This window comes from Phyllostomus hastatus, unplaced genomic scaffold, assembly GCF_019186645.2.
Source record: "Phyllostomus hastatus isolate PE091 unplaced genomic scaffold, TTU_PhHast_1.1 phas_contig_34, whole genome shotgun sequence".
Taxonomy (NCBI): Eukaryota; Metazoa; Chordata; class Mammalia; order Chiroptera; family Phyllostomidae; genus Phyllostomus; species Phyllostomus hastatus.
This window is the reverse complement of record NW_025333857.1, coordinates 16,355,762-16,379,164: the sequence shown is the minus strand read 5'-3', so window position 1 is coordinate 16,379,164 and position 23,403 is coordinate 16,355,762. Positions and strand designations below refer to the sequence as shown.

General features: G+C 35.5%; 1 protein-coding gene across 1 annotated transcript in view; it reads right to left on the bottom strand.

Moving 5' to 3' along the window:
- The window catches only part of ZDHHC21 (zinc finger DHHC-type palmitoyltransferase 21), a 70,012-nt gene that overhangs the window by 35,421 nt on the left and 11,188 nt on the right, over window positions 1–23,403 (bottom strand). The window contains exons 3-6 of the mRNA XM_045840332.1: window positions 20,475–20,673; window positions 12,669–12,767; window positions 3,853–3,964; window positions 481–619 (exon numbers count right to left, since the gene is read on the bottom strand). Of these exons, the coding sequence (XP_045696288.1) occupies window positions 481–619; window positions 3,853–3,964; window positions 12,669–12,767; window positions 20,475–20,628 (504 nt within the window). The 5' untranslated portion in view covers window positions 20,629–20,673. The remainder of the gene's footprint in view (window positions 1–480; window positions 620–3,852; window positions 3,965–12,668; window positions 12,768–20,474; window positions 20,674–23,403) is intronic.

The window sequence follows — 23,403 nt, the reverse complement described above, 5'->3', positions numbered from 1 at the left end:
TTCCTCTACAAAACAGGAAAAGCACTGCCCTGCCTAAAGTTGCATGTACAACAGCTTTCTAAAGCATCTTACATATTGCTACTGTTAAAAGTTGGGCAGGGAAGTCCTCTTCCTCATCCATTTCAAGTTCCTTTGAAAAACTTGAAAATATTAAGTATATTTTTATTCCTGAAAAAAAACAAGTTAACATTTTTCACTTTGTTTTTCATTATTGTAGATATTTTAAATCAAAACATACATACCAAAAGATCTATTATGTTGCTTTTTAAAGGAAGTCATTCAACATTAATAAATAATCATAAATGGATTTGGTGAAAAGGAAATGTCTGATTAGGGTCTACTTCTTCAATCCCATATTTTAAAATCTATTACTTTGGGGGTTTACTTTGTTGCTTTTCACCCTTCTGCACTTAAAGAAACCACAAGTTGATAGCTGTATGCCATAGCTGCTCTAACATAGTGGACATAGACATTTCTTACCAAGTTACGCTTTTTTAGTGGAAGAAAGTAATAATAGTGGCAGAAAGAAAACATCAGTGCGTAGCAAGTAAGAAGTTCAGTGTAGAAACACAACTGCAGAAAGAGCCAATGATTATCTTCACCAACACAATTGTTAATCCTGAAGAAAAAATAAAAAACAAAATTTTAAACTTTTATAAGATGTTAATTTCAGAATTGAAAACTAAATAGTAAATAGTAAACTAAAAATAAACATAAAGAACTTCTTATATGCTTAACTTCATGGAGATAGGCTGAAGTCACTCAAAACTGAAAGCAAACAGTACATGAAAAAAGATATAAACATGTCCTCTCACATTTGTACAGCACTTTCTACTGACACTTTACAAAAAGAAGCCCATGATCCCCCCTCAGCTCACAACCACCCAGCCAGGCAGGAAGAGCAGATGCAGTCTCCTTGTTCCACTCCTGTGGAACAGGAACAAAGGAGTTAAACCTACCAGAGATGTACGAAGTTAAGACACTTTCCAGAGTATGTACAGATAGTCAGTGGTCAAGAAACCAGAACCCTCTTCCATATATTGCTCTGCCATTACAGCATTCTAGCTTCGAGAGCAATTTGAATGAAAGTAAAATAACTTAAACTTGCCAATCTGACATAACTGCTAAGCACTCACAATTTTTCTTACTTTAAAAGCTATCCTTGGTTGCTAAAAATACACATATCCACAACTATTTACAAATTCAACACAACAGTACAACAGTGAGGAACCATAACTAGGAAAAATGATTAATGCTATAATCCCAAAATTTTCAAAGCTAATGCAAGCTGAATGTTTTATTGTTCCAAATTTTATTGTACCTAAATTTTCAAAATATTTTACAATTCCAGTAGAAAACCCTAGTTCGAAACTATAAGTTACCCTGAACAAATGTTTTTATTTCAATATAGTATTATACTGCCACTGTTTGAAAAAAAAAAAGTTCTAAAATAGGCTCTATTTCTAACTTAAATTATTTTTTTAAATCAGATATAGAACTGAACATAAAACCTTGCAGAGGCATTTCTTAGACTTACGAGCTCATGCTTTACTAACAAGAGAATTTCCTGTGTTTTGTTATCCACAAGCAGGGCTGTCAGAAAAGTGTGTTTATGCATACACTCAAAAATACTCTCCAACAAATACTGCTTAACAGGTGGTCTGTCCTTGTCCTTTCCTTCTTGTCCCCCTAAATTTGAGAAACAACTTCTATGACCATGGCAGTCTCCTTAACCAGAGGGCTTTAAGAAACACTAGGTACTCAATCTATGTACGTTAGAGTTCATTTGGTAACAAACTACATAGAGTGATCACAACCAGAAATAGAGGAAATCTTAGGCTGATCTGAGAACTGACATCCAAATCTAAAGCTGTTAGGCATTTATAACGCAGTTTCTGAAAATACCAAAATTTCTCCTTGTTTCTCATTTACACTGTACAATTTCCCTCACTGAATATCTCAACAGTGCTCTGGATTAGGGAGTTCAATGATGAAAACCCCTAAATCTATTTAGGCCCCCCTCGTCTCCCCTTCTTTCCTATCTTCCAGCTCATTGTACTTCTTCTCTTCTTCCCACCAATACTCTGAATAGTTGACTGAATTGGAAGCAAGAGGCCTAGAATCAGGGAACTCATCCCAGAGTGTCAGGTACATAGAACTTTATTTTCTCACTGAGTTAATCTTCATTCCGTAAAAGTAAATAAATAATATCACGAAGCTCTATAGTACCAAAACATTTCCTAATTCATTAGTTATGTTTTAAGCTTAAACTACTGCATACTTTTAAAAGGAAGTATCACTATCCCACTGTATATGAACATTTATTATATTTTTAGTTAATCAGAGCATTGCTCTAAAAAGTGTATAAAATTGAGCTTTTCAGTGTGATTGGCACTTAGCAGTTTACCAGCTTTTATTAATCCATTACTATCGTAATTGCAGACATCACTGAGGTGTAGAAAACACTTGAGAATTAATCTGTTTAAATTCAAGGCACATTTTTAAAGACCAATTATGTGTTATACACTATACAATCCCATTGATGAAATATATATATACAATAACAGTGCTTTTGTCTCAAATGCTTTTATTTTTCCTAGTCTCAGGAAACTACCCCCTATTTAAGTAATCAGTTTACAGTAAAACCCAAATTTCCACTAAAATCTTGCAAATAACTTGTGCTATTGAAGTAAGTTATCAAAAAGTAAGGGAAACTCTAAATCAATTAGCATTATTAGGCAAAGCTAAACTCTTTCCTAGAGTCAACTTTAGATAAATGCAGTTGTAAACTTAACAAGCCCATTATATAGCTAACTTTGAATACATGCATGCGTGTACAAACATATAGATGTATACACATATATTTATAAATGCTAGACCTACTTTACCACTTTAAATATTTATAGAGATTCCACTTTAGAAAAACAAAATTAAATATAATATCTTGTTCACAGATTTTTGTGAAAGCTTTGAAATGAAATACAATGCAGAATTCTCATAGCATTTGTTTGAAAAATGCTATTTCTCAACTAAACATTTTCTTTAAATATTACAAGAGTGACCCCTATTGTCCAAAAATGTTGGCAGATTAGCAGAATCAGTTACCACTTACACATCTCCAGCATGTGTGTATGTTAATACCTAAAATACTTAATACTGAAAAGGCTTAAAGGGGAGAAATGAGGTATTTCAAGGTACCTGAAATGTGTTAAAACAAATGGGGAAGGAAATACAAACAATGGAATATGTATGATTCATTACAGTTAGAAACGAGAGCTACTATTTAAGTACTTTCTAAGCCTTAGATACTGTACAAAATGCTTTATATACATCGTCTCATTTAATATAATTACCTTAGTTCGAACGTGCATATTTGTGATGCACGTTAATTCTTAGCTTTCTAATCAAGTATCTCCTTGTTAGAAAAGACAGAATCTCTCTGAAAAAATGACTTTGGGAGCTCACAGACAAAGGTATGCTTATTAAAAGATGCTTTTAAACTATATCACCTTAATATAACTTTTGTTTAAATCTGCTAAGTACTACAATTTATTTTATAGTTCATTTTATTTTTTAATCCTCACCCAAGGATATGCTTATTGATTTTTACAGGGAGAGGAAGGGGGAAGAGAGAGAGAGAAACATTGATGTGAGAGACAAATATTGATCAGTTGCCTCCCCTACACACCCCAACTGAGAATTGAACCCACAACCTAGGTAGGTACCCTGAGAGGGAGTCAACTTGCAACCTTTCAAGGTACAGGATGACGTTCCAACCAACTGAGACACCTGGCCAGGGCATGATATATTTTTAACTACTTTTTTTCTAAAAGTAAATTATTCATTTCTTACCATGGACAGTGATGATCCATTCTCCTAACACAGTGGCCGCAGCGGCTGCAATGATGGGAACGCTTTGGTCTCATCAAATTACACTTGTTACATAATTCCCAGAACTCCCTTTCTAGAGAAAGAAATCAAAATCCATTTAATAAAGGCAAACGAATAATGTTGAAATTTAGCAACAACTGTTTGGAAGATTTTATAGAAAGCCTTCAATGTATATGTCTATGAAATTTTTCTTCTAGTCTCCAGTATAAGTGAGTTTCCCATAAATGTTGCTGCTCTATTCTAGGTATCTCTGATTCTGTATGTTTCAGATTTTAAACACTATAAAAATAAGACACTACTAATAGTCAAACTAAGGGATAGAAGGCAATGTATTTGGGCTTTGGACATATTGCTCTAAGTAGAATTTAATGACAAAACCCTAAAGTAAAACCAAATTATTAAAACTGAACTTGTATTAAACTAATTAATTTATAGAAATTATCTGAATGCTCTGACAAAGGAATAATGCCGAGTTCTGGTTTCAAAATCAAAATCAATCATATAACCTCAAAAGAGAAACAGATGGCATTCCTACCCTTAAACAACTTTATTTTTTGTAAATTACTGGGTTTGCTGGAAAATGTTTATTGGAGATATTTGGAAAAGAATTTCAGATGGGTTTAGGAGGTATTACAATAGTTTCAGAAGTGAAAAGTTATAAGAAATTACTATTGATGAAAGTAAAGATCTTTACAAAACTGTTCTACCACTAAGAACAATTTCCTAGGCTACAGTGAAAGACCATACAAATAAATTTTGTGCTAAAAACTTGAGTTTAACTGATAATAAAAAGAAAAGTCACCTTTTCATTATAAATTATTCTAGTCAGATCCATAAAAATTATATGGGAAAGCGATCTACCAAAGCAACTGCTTCATTACACAGAATATATCATTTTAATATTTGTTAAAATAAAACTTTATTTCTACAAAATTTTTAAACTTTCCATCACTTATGTTTAAACTCTCACATCATTAAAAGTCTGGGCATAGGAAAATTCACCTAACTCCACACTTAATGAACATTAGATACGCAAAGGATGGCCCTTGTACACAGCACGAGGTCACTAAATGCTTGGTAAGGTATAAAAAGTTTAAGTATTTTATAAATATAAGAATCTAAACATAAGTAAAAGAAATAATAGCAGGTAGTGTTTAATTCTTTAAAATAAAATATTATTTTAATTTCATTTTTTAAATTTAGTGGCCAGGCGTAAAGTCAACATGTTGGAATTTTATATAGTAAAGTGCTGGAAACACATTCTGCTATAGATGTCTCTGAAGAAATCAATAAAGTACACATAAAACCTCTATCAACATGTTTATTCCAATAATATGAAAATTGAGCAATTAAGTTTCACATTAAAAAATCTCATTTTAAAATATTTTTATTGTTTATCGTGAATACCATTTCCCCCCTTTGCCCCCACATCACACCATCTTGTTTTATTATCTTTTTAAATGTGTATTTTATTGATTATGCTATTACACTTGTCCCAACTTTTTTATCCCTTCCTCCCCTCTACCTGGTACCCCCATTCCCTCCAGCAATCCCCCCTTTAGTTCATGTCTATGGGCCATGCATATAAATTCTTTGGCTACTCCATTTCCTGTACTGTTCTTAACAGACCACTGTCTATTTTGTACCCACAAATTTATACTTCTTAGTTCCTGTACCTTCCCCCCATACCCCCCTTTCCCCTCCCAACCTCTAGCCCTACAAAGGATTTCCATATCTATGATTCTGTTTCTGTTCTGCTTGTTTACTTAGTTATTTCTATTCAATTATTAGTTGTGAATTTATTCCCATTTTAATGTTCATTGTTTTGATGTTCTTTTTCTTATATAATTCCCTTTAGCATTTCATATACCAGTAACAATGGCTTGGTGGTGATGAACTCCTTTAGCTTTGCCTGGTCTGGGAAGGACTTTATCTGCCCTTCCATTCTAAATGATAGCTTTGCTGGATAGAGTAATCTTAGATGTAGGTCCTTGCCTTTTATGACTTTGAATACTTCTTGCCAGCCCCTTTTAGCCTGAAAAGTTTCTTTTGAGAAAATCAACTGACAGCTTTATGGGAACTCCTTTATACATAATTGCCTGGTTTCCTCTTGCTGCTTTTATGATTCTCTATCTTTAACCTTTGGCATTTTAATTATGATGTGTCTTGGTGTGGTCCTCTCTGAGTCCATCCTGTTCGAGATTCTCTGTGCTTCCCAGACCTATATATCTATTTCCTTCACCAAATTAGGGAAGTTTTCTTTCATTATTTTGAATAAGTCTTCAATTTCTTGCTCTTCTTCTTCTCCTTCTGACATGCCTATGATTTGGATGTTGGTACATTTAAAGATGACCCAGAGGTTCCTAAGCCTATCCTCATTTTTTTTAATTCTTTTTTCTTCCTGCTGCTCTGACTGAATGCTTTTTCCTTCCCTGCATTCCAAATTGTTGATTTGATTCTCGGCTTAATCTCTCCACTCTTGGTTCCCTATAGACTTTTCTTTATTTCATTTAATGCAACCTTCATTTCTGCCTGGGTCTTTTTCATGCTGTTGAAGTACCCAATGAGTTCCTGAAACATCCTGATAATAAGTGTTTTGAACTGTGCTTCTGATAGGTTGCTGATCTCCATTTCTTTTAGTCCTTTTTCTGGAGTTTTGTTCTGTTCTTTCATTTGCGTCATAGTTCTTTGTCTCCTCATTTTAGTAGCCTCCCTGTGTTTATTTCTGGTATTAGGTAGAGCTGCTTTCACTCTGTCTTAGTAGCATGGCCTATTGTAGAAAGGTGCGGCTGTTACACTGTACGGAGCAGAGGCTTAGGTAATCACCAGAGCGGGGCAACCCGTGTCACTGTTCTGTTGCTGTGAGGGGCAAGGGCTTGCAGAGGGGACAATGCTGCTGCCTAGCCTCTGGAGTGTTGCCTGGGAGGAAGCTGTATGCTGGCACTAACAATTCATTTCCTCCCCATATGCCACTGGAGCTTTTACAGCTGTTGCCTTGGTGCTGAATCCCAGAGGGGGTGGGTCTGCATGAGTCCTAAGTCCATTGCAGGCCTTACGTCTCTTGAGAATACTGCAATTTTTTTCCACTACCCCCTCACTGGTTTTTACAGTCAGAAGTTATGGGGACTTATCTTCCTGGCACTGGAACCCTGAGGTGGGTGGTCTGGACTGGGACTGGGACTCCTTGCTCCCAAGGCATCCCTCCTATTCTTTATCCACCACACAAGGATGTGGGACCACCCGCTCCCGTCTCCACGCCTCTCCATGTCTCCACGCCTCTCCACGTCTCCACGCCTCTCCGTTCCTCCACCTGTCTGGATGAATGCGACTTCTTTCAACCCTTGGTTGTCAGATTTCCACATAGCTCGATTTTCTGACAATTCTGGGTGACACTTGTTTTGTGGTCTAGTTGTATTTTTTGCTATAGTTGCATGTGGAGGTGAAGCATGTATACCTACATCTCCATCTTGACCAGAAGTCCTGAAATAAAATACTTTCATTTCTTACTTACAGTTCTTTTAAAGAAAACATATCAAATGAGAAAGCAACAATAGTAAAACTTCATTTAGATAAACTATTATTGTTTGTTTGTTTGTTTGTTTTTAGAGACGGGGAAGGCAGGAAGAAAGAGAGGGAGAGAAACACTGATGTCAGGGACCTGGCCCGCAATCCAAGCATGTGACCTGAACTTTACAGTTTTAAACCAGTCCCTAAAACATATAGTGTACTCATTATTAGCAATTTTATATATAATATTCTAGAGACTAAAATTCTTTATTTCATACTTAACATGTTATATCCTCAGAAAAGAAGAGAGCATGTGGCTACAGTCAGAAGGAGTCTGTAATTCTGTGGTCTAGACCACAGGCTGGCACACTACAGCCTACAGGCAAATCCAGGCCACTACCTGTTGTTATGTGACCATTGACGTAAGAACAGTTTTGACAATTTTAAATGAATGATTATAATAATTTGTGGCATGTAAACATCATGAAAATCAAATTTCAATGTCCATAAATAAAATTCTATTTGAACCCAGATATGCACATTCATTTACGTACTGTCTATGGTTGCTTTTGTACTAGAATGGCAGAGCTGAGGAACTGTTGAGGCCATATGGTCCATAAAGCTGAAAATATTTTATTATCTGGCCCTTCAAAATAGAGTTTGCTGCTCTATGGTCTGGACCATAACTTTATTTTAAAAAAGAGCTTGAGCCATTCCTCTGGCTACATTTAAGATACTATATAAGTACCTAAAATGAGAAATACCTATGAAAACTCATTTCCATACACGTGCATATGCACACACACATGCTTATGTATTGTAAAAATCACTATTGTGAAAGTCTAGAAATTTAATTAAAGTATCATCTTTGTTTTTGCTTGAATAGCAAGAAAAAAAATCCATCCATCTTAACCTATCCTACATATCTATAAACCATTTCTTATCCTTCTCCCTTTAACTCTTTCTTCAGGGTTTACTCATGCCCAAATAGGAGCTTGTTGACTGATACAACCTAATGTCTGATAACTACCTACGAGACTTTAGTACTAGCCATCTAATAACTGTTTTATAAAATAAATGCTTATGGGAGAGAAAATCCAATTGCTAATTTATGGTAGCTATAAAAAAATTTAAAAGTCACAGAAATATTTTTAAAGGGAGAAAAATCAAAACATGAAACTAAGCAAAGAAAAAAAGGCAAACCATAAATGAGGCTGTTTAATGTAAGTTAACAGCATCACAATCTTTAACATGGATCCTTATTAATGTTGTAAATGCATGAATAAATATACAGCAAGGTTTTGCTTTGTTTATACCTCAGAAAAGAAGGAATCACCTTCTATGCGAGTTTTTAAAAAGATTTGTATATTCAGAGTCCTTTCTCATTACTGTATTTAAAATCACAAAGTAATGTTTTAGGGAAAAATATAACTTGAACTACCAAAATCAATACAATGTCTGGGTCTTAATAGAGGTTCACTAACAGAACTGGTTGTCAATGTAGGAAATAAATGTTAGTAAGTCTCCCATAGATCACTTTTAAAAAGCTATATAAGAGAGAGGTAAGACGCCAAACTATGAGTGAATACGCAACCCTCAGCATTAACAGTACATACATCTCTACAGCTTGGGTTAATTTTCAAGGGAAAGCAACAAATTTAAAACATGATATATTTCTTAAAACTTAAAAAAGAAGATTTTGCTGTACAGCAGTATGTCCAAAAGTAGCTTCTCAAAAAACTAAAAATGGATCTGCCTTTTGACCCAGCAATTCCACTGCTGGGATTATACCCCAAGAACCCTGAAACACCAATTCAGAAGAACCTATGCACCCCAATGTTCATAGCAGCACAATTTACAATAGCCAAGTGCTAGAAAAAGCCTAAGTGCCCATCAGTAAATGAGCGGATCAAAAAACTGTGGTCCATTTATACAGTGGAATACTACACAACAGAAAGAAAGAACTTCTACCCTTTGCGACAGCATGGATGGAACTGGAGAGTGTTATGCTAAGTGAAATAAGCCAGGTGGAGAAAGCCAAATACCATATGATCTCACCTACAAGTGGACCCTAATTAGCAAAACAAGCAAGCAAGCAAGCAAAATATAACCAGAGAAGTAGAAATAAAGAACAAACTGACAGTAATCAGAGGGAGTGGGGGGTAATGGGGGAAAGAAGGGGAAGGATCAAGTCAAGAAACAGGTATAAAGGACCCAAGGACAAAGATGACAGTGGTGGGGGGAGGACTGAATGTGGGAGGTGCGGGGTGGGTAGAGCAGAGGAGAATAATGGGGGGAAAATGGGTACAACTATAATTGAACAATAAAAAAATTTTTTTAAGTAGCTCTAGTAATGACAAAAGACACTGAAGTCAAAATTAAGAATGAGCTTGATGTGAAAATGTTCTAAGACTGTGGTGATGGTGGCACAGCTCTACGAATACACTAAAAGCCACTGAAGTGTACAGTTTAAACAGGTGAATTATATGGCATATGAATTATAATCAATAAAGCTGTTTAAAAAACTTAAGAGATTGAATAAAATAATTTCACAAAATTTGAAAGTGACAAAGGTAATATTTCTATATTTTGGACATGTGTGAATAATTTGAATAACAGATATTTAATGATTTCATTCGACTATTTCCTCTACATGCCCAAAAGTTTATAAAATCAAATTCTAGGGACCTTTGCATGGGAAAACGGAAAATTCTCTTATATTCAAATTGTCTCATATATGAGGAGTTACATATTTCTTCTGTTTTAAAAAACAGGCACTATAAAACATTGCAGAGTAATTAAATTTAAAAATTGGTTGAAATCATAAAATTATTAAGATTTCATTTTCCTTTTCTAAAGAACTGAATTGTATCAAATTCCTTAACTTTAAAACAATGCTGAATAAATGTCACTACTCTACAGCCCCAACTTTTTAGTCATGCTATATTATTTTTCACTGTTAAATTTCTATTTACTAGTTTAAACTATATTTACAAAATAATCAGGTAACCAACACAAAAAACACTTGATAACTTCTAATTTTCCCCACAATCAAATCAAAGGTGAAAACAGAGCTAAAATTATTACTCTGTATATACAGCCATGGTAAAAGCTGGTAGATACAAGGATCTGGGCCTCAGATCAATTCTGTAACAAGCTGCTGTGTGACCTACAATGGTTAATCTATGCTCCTGATTCCCCAGGCTACCCCACACAATTACCGTAAAAATCATACGACATGAGATACCACAAGACTCAGTAAACATTAAAATGTAATAAGTTAACGTATTTTATCAATTGGGAAAAAGGGAAGTCTTCTGAACTCAGTGAAGAAAAATAGTTCAAATGTCAGCTGGAAGCTGATACAATACAGACATCCAAAGAGTCAGCCCCAGTCCATAACACAGTGGTTTCATGTAAACTCAATTAAGCCCACAAATATAATCTGTTCGGTATTCATTTAAAACCAATGTTTTAAAATTTTGAATTAGTTGCCAATATAGTTTTAAAAATATGAAATTTCTCAGAAAAACTGAGATTCCCTATTTTGACTACAAAAATGGTAGATTTAAGAATACTAGAACTACATGACAATTTCTCTGTAGCTGAGGAACAGCCTCTCCCCTCACATAAGATGTGAGATTTTCTCTCTCCCCCCACCACCACACATGGCCTCAAATGCATAAGAAAAAAGAGAGAAAGACAGAGACAGAGAGAGAGAGAGATGTGAAATTTTCAGCAGGAAACCTTCACTGGCCCCATTCCCTGATTTGCAGTATCTGACACATGTAAGTACATGAGTGTCAGACCACTGCAAAGTAAAGATTTTATTAGAAATGGGTCCTAGGTTAGGAATAGCCTGCCACTCTGATTTTCTGGAAACACTGGGTTTTAAAGTTGAAGTAGACAATTCATTTATCTGTATTTTAAGCTTCTGATTTAGGCTAATTGAGAAGAGGGATTTCATACAAACTGCAGAGCACCACCCTCTCTGCCCAAACACATGCTTGTGGGTGCATGCACACACAAAGACACACACACTAACTGCTAAGTGACAGTGATACTGTTTCTCTAAGTTAATAAAAACTAAATATTCAACATAGTTTTCAGACATTTCTACAGCTGTGTAAACATCAGTGTTATATCATTCCCATTTAATCATTAAAACCTGCAATGCCAAGTAAGCAAGCCTGGAAATGATAGGTCTCAAAAAACAACAATCAGGGATTCAAGGGAGGCTCTAAAGTGACTTGCCACTTAATCAAATTTTGAAAGGAATTACTGGTTCCCCAAGTTTGCTACACACTGAATCATCTGTGATCTTTGAAAAATATTGATACCTGGCTCCCACCCCCACACATTCCGATTTAATTAAAATGGAATGTGATCTGGACACTAACAGTTTTAAAAGCCACCAGGTGATTCCAATGTGCAGCAAGTTTGGAAACCATTGAATTACTCTAAAAAGTATTCTGGTTCTATAATGTACAACAAAGACATAAATTTCTTAATAGAACAAAGTTCAGAGAGTTCTCAAAGCTTACAGGACAAATGGTCAAAAAGTAAAACTCAGTAAAAAGGGTAAATGAGGTTTACTATATCCAGCATGTAATAAAACAAGCAATACTTTTCAATTTATTTTTGGGATATGAATGGTTACCATGTAATAAAGTGATTAAAAGTTACCTTCAATTCACACTAAATGCTTTCAAACTGTTAGAATTTAGACAAATGCAGGCAATGTTATGATAATACTGCATAATTTACTATAGGCAACATTATATTTATATCATGAGGTAAATGGCACCATCAAAAATTCTTTTATTAAATAAAAATATAATTTCTCAAATAATTATATGCCACTCAACAAATATTTACTCAGTATTTACTAAGTGACATAGAGAGACTGTTCCAGACACTAAGGATACAGCACTGAACAAATGGAAACAAAACAACAAAGCTGCCCCCTCACAGAGGTTGTACAGATCTAGAGTGGGAGGAGAGGCACACAAATACACAAACTGAAAAGGGGAGCAAGGGTATGAGGAATCAGCTGGGATCTGCAATTTTAAATAGAGAAGTCTGCAAAGGTAAAATCTGAGAACAAAACTTGAAAGTTGTATTAGCATATATAACTAATATATGTATATAATTAAAATGCATTTATAACATATTAACTATATATGCTAATACAACTAAAGGCAATAAATACCTTAATAAAAATAATAATTCTGGCATAGTAAAAGTGATAAGTCTGAAGAGGACCATACCTCCATGTGGGATCTTAGGGTTCTCAGGAAGTCTTCCTGGATCAGTTATTGAGGCCCTTATTAAGGCAACCAGACAAAATATGGCAATGCCATAGAATACTAGAAGAAAAGTGAAGGGGAGAGGGGAAGAGAAGGGAGAAAATTAGTCACTTACCCTTTAAAACATTTTACCAATAAGCATATTTTAAAGTTTAAATGTATATTTTAATTACTACCACCCAGATAAATACAAGGAGGACCCAAAACCCAGTACTTATAAAAAATTATATATTTACTCTTCTGTGATTTAGTATTTATTGTATTATTTTTTCCATTACCACTTAGTCCCCTTATACTCCCTCCCTCCCAGCAATCACACACTGTTATCCATTTCCAGGAGTTCTTTTTCCTTTTTGCTCAGTCTCTCCACCTGCTATCTTCACCTCCCCCACAACAAGCTGTCATCCTGCTCTGAGTCTATATTTTCCTTGTTCAGTTTGTTCATTAGCTTCCACATATGAGTGAAGTCATATGGTATTTGCCTTTCTCTGACTGGCTTATTTCACTTAGCATAATGTTCTCCAGGTCCAGCCATACCGTGCAAAGGGTAACATGTTCTTTTTTACAGCCAAGTAGAATTCCACTGTGTAAATGTCCCATAGTTGTCTTACCACTCATCTATTGATGGACACTTGGACTGCTTCCATATCTTGGCAATTGTTAAGTAACAGTGCGATGAAAATATGGGTGGCTATGTTCTTTTGAATTAGTGTTTTGGGTTCCTTCGAATATATTCCCAGAAATGGGATCACTGGGTCAAAAGGCAGGACCATTTTTAGTTTTTTGAGGTATCTCCATACTGCTTTCCACAAAGGCTGTAGCAGTCTGCATTCCCACCAACAGTGCAAAAGTGTTCCCCTTTCTCCACATCCTCGCCAGCACTTGGTGGTGGTGATTTATTGATGATAGTTGTTCTTTTGATTTTCTCTGATGATTACTGACATTGAGCATCTTTTCATACGTCGATCTGCCAACTTTATGTCTTCTTTGGATAAGTGTCCACTTGCCTATTTTTTAATTGGGTTGTTTGTTTTTTAGGTGTTGAGTTTCATAAGTTCTTTATAAACTTTGGATATTAACCCCTTATCAAATGTATCAGTGAATATGTTCTCCCATTCTGTGGTTTCTCTTTTTGTTTTGTTAATGGTTTCCTTTGCTGTGCAAAATCATTTTAGTTTGATGTAACCACATCTGCTTATTTTTTCTTTTCTTTCCCTTGCCTGGGAAAGAAAATCTGATAAAATATTGCTAGAAGCAATGTCCAAGATTTTGCTGCCTATGTTTTCTTCCAGAATTTTCATGGTTCCAGTTCTAACATTTAAGTCTTTACTCCATTTTGAATTTATGCTCTTGTGTGGTGTAAGGTGGTGGTGTAGTTTCATTTTTCTGCACATAGCTGTTCAATTTTCCCACTGCCATTTATTGAATAAACTGTCTTTAGTCCATTGTATTATTTGCTACCTCTGTCAAAAATTGACTATAAAGGTGTAGTTTTTTTCTAAGTTCTCTATTCTGTTCCATTGATCTGTGTGTCTGTTTTTATGCCAGAACCATGCTGTTTTGATTACTGTGGTCTTACAGTATAGTCTGATATTAGGTAGCATGATTCCTCCAACTTTGTTTTTCTTCCTCAGGATTGTTGTTGCTATGTGGGGCCTTTTGTGGTTCCATATACATGTTTGAACTACTTGTTCCAGTGCTGTGAAATATGTCATTAGAATCTTGATAGGAACTGCACTGAATCTATAGATTGTTTTGGGTAGTGTGGACATTTTAAGGATGTTAATTATTCCTATCTGTGAACATGGTAAGTGCTCCCACTTAACATATTTCTATCTTCTTCAATTTTTCTTCAGTGTCTCATAATTTTCTGAGTACAGGTCTTTTACATCCTTGGCTAGGTTTATCCCCAGGTATTGGATCCTTTTTGAAGCAACTGTGAATGGCACTGTTTTCTTAATCTCTCTTTCTGCTTGTTTCTTATTGACATATAAAAATGCAACTGATTTCTGGATATTAATTTTGTATCCTGCTCCTCTGCTGAATTTGTGTATCAGCTCTAGTAGTTTCTTGGTAGAATCTTTGGGGTTTTCTACATACAGTATCATGTCATCAGCAAATAAAGACAGTTTTACTTCTTTCTTTCCTATCTGGAAGCTTTTAATTTTTCCTTCTTGTCTGAATGCTGTGGCTAGGACTTCCAGTACTATGTTGGTTGAATAGGACAGGTGAAAGCAGACATCCCTGTCTTGTTCTGAATCTAAGGGGCCTGCCTGTAGTTTTTGCCTGTTGAGTATGATGCTGGCAGTGAGTTTGTCATATATGGTCTTTATTATGTTTAGGTATGTTCCTTCTATTCCCACTTTGCTGAGAGTTTTTATTATAAATGGGTGCTGGATTTTTATCAAATGCTTTTTTGCATTTATTGATATGATCATGTGGTTTTTATCCTTTATTTTTGTTTATGTGGTGAATCACGCCTATTGATTTTCAAATGTTGTACCAACCTTGATTCCACTTGATCATGGTGTATGATCTTTTTGCTGCATTGTGGTATTCAGTTTGCTAATATTTTGTGGAGAAATTTAGCATCGATGTTTATCAGGGATACTGCCCTATAATTTTCTTTCTTTGTGGTGTGTTTATCTGGTTTTGGAATTAGGATAATGCTGGCCTTGTAAAACGAGTTGGGAGCCTTCCCTCCTCTTGAATTGTATGAAATAGTTTCAGAAGGAGAGGTGTTAATTCTTCTCAGAATGTTTGGTAAAATTCCCTTGTGAAGCCATATGGTCCAGGACTTTTGTTTGTTGGGATTTTTTATTACTGCTTCAATTTCACTAGGTTTAATCTACCTATTCAGATTCTCTGATTCTTCCTAGTTTAGTTTTGGAAGATTGTATGTTTCCAGGAATTTATCTATTTCATCCAGGTTGTCCAGTTTGTTGGCATATAGTTGTTTATAATATTTTCTTACAATCCTTTGTATTTTTTTGGTGTCAGTTGTTATTTCTATTTCAATTCTGATTTTACTTATTTGGGTCCTCACTCTTTTTTCTTGATGAGTCTGGTTAAAGGTTTGTCAATCTTGTTTATCTTTCAAAGAACCACATCTTGGATTTACTGATCTTTTGCATCATTGTTTTAGATTCTATTTCATTTATTTCTGCTCTGACCATTATTTCCTTCCTTGCAGTCACTTCTGGCTTTGTTTTTCTTTTTCTTATTTTTTTGAGATAGGCCTGTAATGCTGTGAATTTCCGTCTTAAGATTGCTATCTGTGTCTCACAGATTTCTGGAATGTTGTGTCCTTATTTTCCTTTGTTAAGGTATCTTTTAATTTTTTCCTTGATTTCATTGTTGACCCATTTGTTGTTTAGTAACATGTTATTTAGCTTCCATGTCTTTGTGTGTTTTTCAGTGTTCTTCTTGTGTTTGACTTCTAGTTTCATACCATTGTGGTCAGAGAAGATGCTGGATATGATTTCAAACTCCTAAACTTATTGAGCCTTGTTTTGTGTCCGAACATGTGGTCTGTCCTAGAAAACACTGTCTGTGCATTTGAAAAATGTGTCTGTTCTGCTGCTTTTGAGTGAAAGGCTCTGAAGATACCAATTAAATACATTTGATCCAGTGTGTTGTTTCAGGCTGCTGGCTCTTTGTTGATTTTGTCTGGAAGATTTATGGGGTTTCGAAGTCTATGGGGTGTTAACATCCCTGACTACGACAGTATTTCTGTCGATCTCTCTCTTTATGTCCATCTAGATTTGATTCACATATTTGGGTGCCCCTATGTTGGGTGTGTAAATGTTTACTAGGGTTAAACATTTCTGTCATCCAATTCTGTTGTTGGATTATTCCCTCTATCATTACGTAGTATCCTTCTTTGTGTCTTACTATAGCCTTGATTTTAAAGTCTATTCTGTCAGATGTAAGTACTGCCACCCCAGCTATTTTTTCTTTTCAAGATACTTGTATGAAATATCTTTTTCCATCCCTTAACTTTTAATCTGCTTCTTTCCATATGAGATGGGTCTCTTGGTGGTAGCATATATGTGGGTCTTGTTTTCTTATCCATTCAGCTACCCTCTGTCTTTTGGTTGGAGCATTTAAGCCATTTACATTTAAGGTTATTATCGATAGATATGTATTTAGTGCCATTTTTTTTAGTACCATGTTAGACTATTTTCCTCTTTTTTTTTCTTTCTCTTTTTCTTCTCCTTCTTAAAGCAAGCCCTTTAACATTTGCTGCAGTACTGGTTTGGTGTTAACAAACTCCTTTAGCGCTTTCTTGTCTAGGAAGCTCCTTATTTCTCCTTCGATTTTAATAGCCTTGCTCAGTAAAGTAGCCTTAGTTGTAGATTCTTGCTTTGCATCACCTTGAGTATTTCAAATTTCTCCCTTCTGGTCTGATATGTTTCTGTTGAGAAATCAGATGACAGTCTAATTGGTATTCCCTCGTATGTAACTACCTGCTTTTCTCTACAGCTTTTAGGATTCTCTTGTCTTTAAGCCTTGTCATTGTAACTATGATATGTCTTGGGATAGGCTTCTTTGGGCCCAACTTGTTTGGGACTCTGAGCTTCCTAGACTTCTATTCTTTTTCCTTCACCAGATTAGGAAAGTTTTCTGTCATTATTTCTTCAAATAGGTTCTTGATCCCTTGCTTGCTCTCCTCTCCTTCTGGTATTGACATAATGTAGACGTTCTTCTGTTTCATGGTGTCCAAAATGCTTCTTCTCATTTTTTTTAAAATCCTTTTTTTTCTTTTTTCTGCTCTCCCTGGATGTTTTTCCTACATTGTGTTCCAAATCACTGATTCAATCCTCTGCTTCATGTAACCTACTTTTTATTCCTGCCTGTGTATTACTTCATAATTTCTATGTCTTTTTCTATGTCTAATTTCTATGTCTTTTTTCATGCTGTTAAGTATTCTTATAATCATTACTCTGAACTCTCTATCTGATAAATTGCTTGCCTCCATTTTATCTAGTTCTTATTCTGGAGAATTCTCTAGTTCTTTCATTTGGGTCTGTGTCTTTGTCTTCCCATTTTGGCTGTGTCTTTATATTTGTTTCTATGTATTAGGTAGATCTGCAAAAACTCTGATGTAGGCCTTTGTCATGTGCTACTTGTGACTGACCCTGGTCAAACTGTTTGGGGCCACAGCATGTGGCTCCCTTTGCTGGGCCTCTGTGCAAAAAGAACCTGGCCATGCATTAGGGCCAGTCTGTATCAGCACTGGGCCCAGGGGGAAGGCCAGCTTCAATCTCAGAGCTCCCAAAGATCCCCCTTAGTTGTTAAACTAATCAATGATATAGCCTCAAGTTGTAGCCAGCAGTCTGGCTTAAGCTCCAAAGGGTGGGACTACTGCTTCCCCTCAGGCTGATGCTACTTGGCGGGAGTGTTTTGCCTGAGAAAGATGGCTCCTGCAGTGTGGGGAATGACTCAGCACAGGGATCCTGGCAGCTGCTCCTTCAGTTCCTTCCCCAGAGCCACCAACCCCTGACTCTCCTCTAGTGTCTCTAGTCCTCCCCACCCTCCCTTGCCAGAGCCCAGGGTAAGTGGCTACAAACAATATTTTGCATGTTGGCCCTTTAAAAGGCTCTCTGCATTTCCAGCCATTTCTCCCTGTCAGACAGAAATCCTGCAGCTTTTCACAGCTGGATGTTATCTGTATTCAGTTCCTCTGGTGCTGTAAACTAGGGAGCCCAGCTTGGGGTTTAAACCTCCCATTACTCAGGGGAAACCCCTCTGCTGCTCAAATATCCCTCCGGGACTTCAGCTGCCACCCATGGGAGCCCAGCCAGCACTCTCACACCTCCCCTGCACTCCCAACAGTCATGTTGTGGTGAAGTGGTTTCTTCTGTCTGTCCTTAGTTATAAAGCTTCTCTCCAACTAGTGTTCAGTTGGTTATTTGGGATGATTTCTGTACAATTTAGTTGTAATACCAGACTAGCCCTGGGAGGAGGTTAGTGTATCTTCCACTTACTCTTCCACCATCTCAGGGCCTATGGGTTCCACAGGTGCCTGTCACCTCTCACAGGCTGGCATGACATTTGGCCACTGTCTTTTCTCCAGCTCTCACATGAAAGTAGGAGTGATTGTGTATTTATTCTTACATGTTTAAACTTCAGTCACCTTCAAAGTACTCTCCATTTGATGCAATACACCTACTGAGACATTTTTCCACTGCTCAAGTTTTTGAACTCATCTATTTTGACGCCTTTTAGTGCTTTTGCTGTTTTTCATTTCACCTCTTCTATATCAGCAAAACGTTTCCCTTTGAGGACTTCTTTTATCCAGAGAAACAAAAAAAAAGTCACTCAGGGCGAGATTGGGAAAATAGGGAGAGTAGGGCATGGATGTCATGCTGTTTTGGGTCAAAAACTGCTGAACACTCAGCATGGTGTGGTTAGGTGCACTCATAAATCACCCATCATGACATGGGCAAACCAGATGAAAGAGTCTTCAAAAAAAAATTCACTGAAGCTGAACGCAGCCTCTCACAATAATGCCAGCTGGTGCAATGATACCGATGGGTTCCTAGAACACTCACCTAGCAGGGGAAGCCTATATTACAAGGGTCCCACCCTCCAGAAAAAAATTTCAGGTTTTTTGGGGTGTCCCCCTTATAATTTTCAAAAGATGAAAAAATTAAATAATTCATTTCATTCATCAAATAATACTGCCAAGAAGACTACCTTAAATTTACCACTTTTAAATGTTACTTTGAATAACTGATAAACTTGTTATAAATCAGGTTCTTTATTTACAGAGATTCCCTATAAATAATTATATAAATGAATGAGTTCCCTTTTAATTACTACATGGACTATAAATGAATTAAAGTAGCATTTTAAAACATATTCTACAATTAAACTTTTTCATTAACTTTAACTAGCTATCTTCAAAATTATTTTGAGTTAGTGATGTTAAATTATTGCTTTCAACAGATCTTAAGATATTTAATTTGCAAATAAAGAATCTAGGAACTTTTTACAAGTTTTAAAATACAAAACTAGTCAAAATAACAGTAAGAGAAGACAGATTCATTCATCACAATTCTACCTTTTAAGTGAATAAAAAATAAGCATTCTGTTGGGGGGAGGGGTAAGCAGGCACTACCTCTGTAACAGGAAACTTAATTCTTAAGTGCTAACTCCAGGGCTGTCCGTATGGTATTGTTCAGTGTTATCATTGGTACATCAGAGATTACATTTCCCACAGCTCTTGCAAGGTCAATATAACATAATGTACATGGAAACTATAAATGCCATGTACATGTAAAATATGTCACTTCGAACTTAATCATAGCAAGCTGTTACCAATGAACTACAGCAGAAAATATTATGTAGTGGTTCAAAGTGTTAGAACAAATATAATAATAATATCTAAATCATAAAAATCTCACTTCTCATTAATGTATACCATCTTCATTCTTAAAACGCCTACATTTGCAATAAGTAAATACCAGAAATATCAAAAATTTACACACAAGTTAGCACTACTCTACCAGTTTTTCTTTTAAATAAAATGATCTTTATATATTTTCCAGAGTTAGATACAGAGATAATCACATTTACCTAAACCTGCCAAGTAGTATATAAAGGCCATCATGTTTTAAAACTTGCATAATTTAGAAATAACTTAGTATTAATAGCACTAATATTAAAAGTAAGGTTATCATAGTAATGCTATATTCTAAAAACATTCACAATGAGGGAAAATCTTTAATTATATAAAGAAATAAAGACCTAGAAACTTACTTATTATTAGTATGCCTGGAATATGTCCTTCTTCATAGTGAGGAAAGAGGACAATTTTTGGAATTATGACAATATTGTATAACCAGACAAAGACAATCACACCCATGCAGCACCAACCATGTGGGTCAACAACAAAGTGAATCCGGAGACCCATTTTGCAGTCCTACAACTGCCTGCTGACCCACAAGGAAGGATGACCCTAAGGAGAGGGAAAAAAGTAAAAGTTATTTATATTAAAAATATTATTTGACTAAAACAAAACTACCTTAGTGGCAACTATAAAATGATACTTTTTGTATTTTCTTTGTATATATTTTTAAAGATGTTATTAATGTATTTTTAGAGAGAGGGGAAAGGAGGGAAAAAGGGAGAGAAACATCCATATGTCAGAGAAAGATGGATTGGCTGCCTCTCACAGGGACCCCAACTGGGTTGCAGACCTGGCCTGCAACACAGGCATGTGCCCTAACCAGGAATCAAACCTGGGACCTTTTGGTTTGCAGGCCTGTGCTCAGTCCACTAAGCCACACCAGCCAGGGCATCTTTGTATATTTTTTACAAAATAAAACGTTTTAGAAAATAAAGGGGAGTTTTAGGATATTCAAATTTCACCATAAACTTCAAATAATTTAATTTCAATTTCCTTTATAAACTCGTATCATAGAATACAAATTGGTACTAATTTCTGAAGTTAAACACAAGTCTGTCCTTAACCTTAACCTAGCAATTCCATGTGTAAACCCAAAAGAAATGGGTACAAATATCCACCAAAATAGATATATGTGTATATAAATGTTTAGTAGCTTAAAGCGTAAGACTAAATGATGATCATCCAAGTCAAAATAGTAATTTTGTGGTAGGAGGGGTATTTATTTACTGTAAAGAGACACAATGGAACCTTTGTGGGACTAGAAATGCTCTCTCTTCACATGGTTAGTGCTTTCTGGATATAAACTTATATAAAAATTCACTGAGCTGTACACTTAAGATTTGCGCAATTTAGTTTATTTTAAACCATAGTAAAATGCTTTAAAAACTATTTTTGAAAAATCATAAAAAGTGGAAAGTAATTACAAATTGCCAAAAATATTTAAATTCATGGAATAAAGTCCAACTAATCTTACTATCAACTCAAGAAGACTCCTGTTTAAATGGGGCTTTTGTCAGTTGAGTATTAGCCAAACGCAAACAGGCCTCCCAATGAAGTACTTCAAGTTAAGATACTTCTATACTTGTGGTACCAAAAAAGTAACTTTAAAGAAGTCCATACTTTAGTAGACATAAAGCTTAAACAATAAATTACTTATAAGGTCTAGGGGCACTTTTACATAAAATAAAATGGAATAACACAATGATAAACTAGGCTGATGTTTCTGAAACCTGTAAGCAAATGAGAATCAACTCAGAAGCTTTCTAAGTATGCTATTTCCAGGTCCCACTGCAGATCTATCAAGTCATAATTATTTTTGGAGTACAGTTCAAACACCAACGAAATGTTTAAAATGATCACCAACTGTATGACACAGCTGAGTGGTACCCAGGAATCCATAATCCAGGAGCATCAGCAAGAGCTGAACTCAGGTTCAACAAATATTCATTGAGCCTCCACTACATAGCAGTCACCTGCAAAACACTGTAGGTACAGTGATAAATAAGACATAGTCTTTGCTGAAAGAAACTACCCATCTAATGGAGAAAAGAGTCATAAAAAGGGTTTAATATAATACAGTAAGTTCCAGAGATGTGGACAAGTTGTTACCACAGGCACCAAACACAGGGCTAGTTAAATCAGGGCAAGACTTCCTACAGGGGTTGAAACCTGAGGTTAGTCTTAAAGATGAGTAAGTTACCCAAGCAAAGTGACAATACTGCAAACAGAGGGAAAAGCAAGAGGTACCCAAGAGTAAGAATTGTAGGAGGTATCACAAATTACCATCATAAACCACAAGTCTTCAGTAGAGAGTGAGTGGTGAGAAGGGGCTGTGTCACGAAGTACACAAAGATGCCGTGTTAGAATGCTTAGACTTCATTCTGAGGCATTAGAAAGCTATTGAAGCAGGGGGTTAACATAAGATTTATACCTTAAAGGAATCACTGAAGCTCTGGTGAGGAAGGTGAAAAGATCAGTTAGTGTAAAAGACGACAAAAGCCAAAATTAGTTTTGGAGAAAAATCAACTAAAGAAATGGTTAGAATCAAACCAGTACTTTTACTAATTGACTGGATATTAGGGGTCACAGAGGAAAAAGTCAAGGATGATGCCCAGATTTTCAGTTTATATCCCAAACTACTTCATTCTAAGAATAATTTATCATTAATTGAAAAGCCTCAGGGCACTATCTCTTACAGACCTTGACAGTGTTCTTTAAAGCTACAAGGCTACCAGAACAAGAAAAAAAAAGATTAAGGATTATTTAATTTTAAAAGAATAACCCTATGTTATCATCCCTAAAACCTACAAATGTTGGGGATGCAGAAAATAAGACAGGAACTCAAATGCAACACCACTCAACTGCTTCCATCAGATAGGGTCTAAATTAATCCTTACCTATGAAGTCTAAAATATGAATAGACCCTAGGTCTTTAAGAAAAGTAAAAGTTGAACTTTATTACCTTTTAATTAGAAAATTCATATACCTATCAGTATCATTTAAGCAAGAAAGGTCACAGAGGATAAAATATGCTATTTAACTTGCAAGATATTATTTTAAAAACTAAAGGAGCTCAAATAAAAATAAGCTATCTACATAGCTAAAAAGAGAAACATTAAAAAGAGTATTTATATTTACAGTCTTGCCAACCATCAAGTGCTAAAAGAAATGACAGAAGGCTCTGTCTCTCGACATATTCAATATTATTAACGTCGTGTACTTTCTTTTAATGTTTCAGTTCCATTCAGGACTAAACAGATTATGCATTACAATAATTAT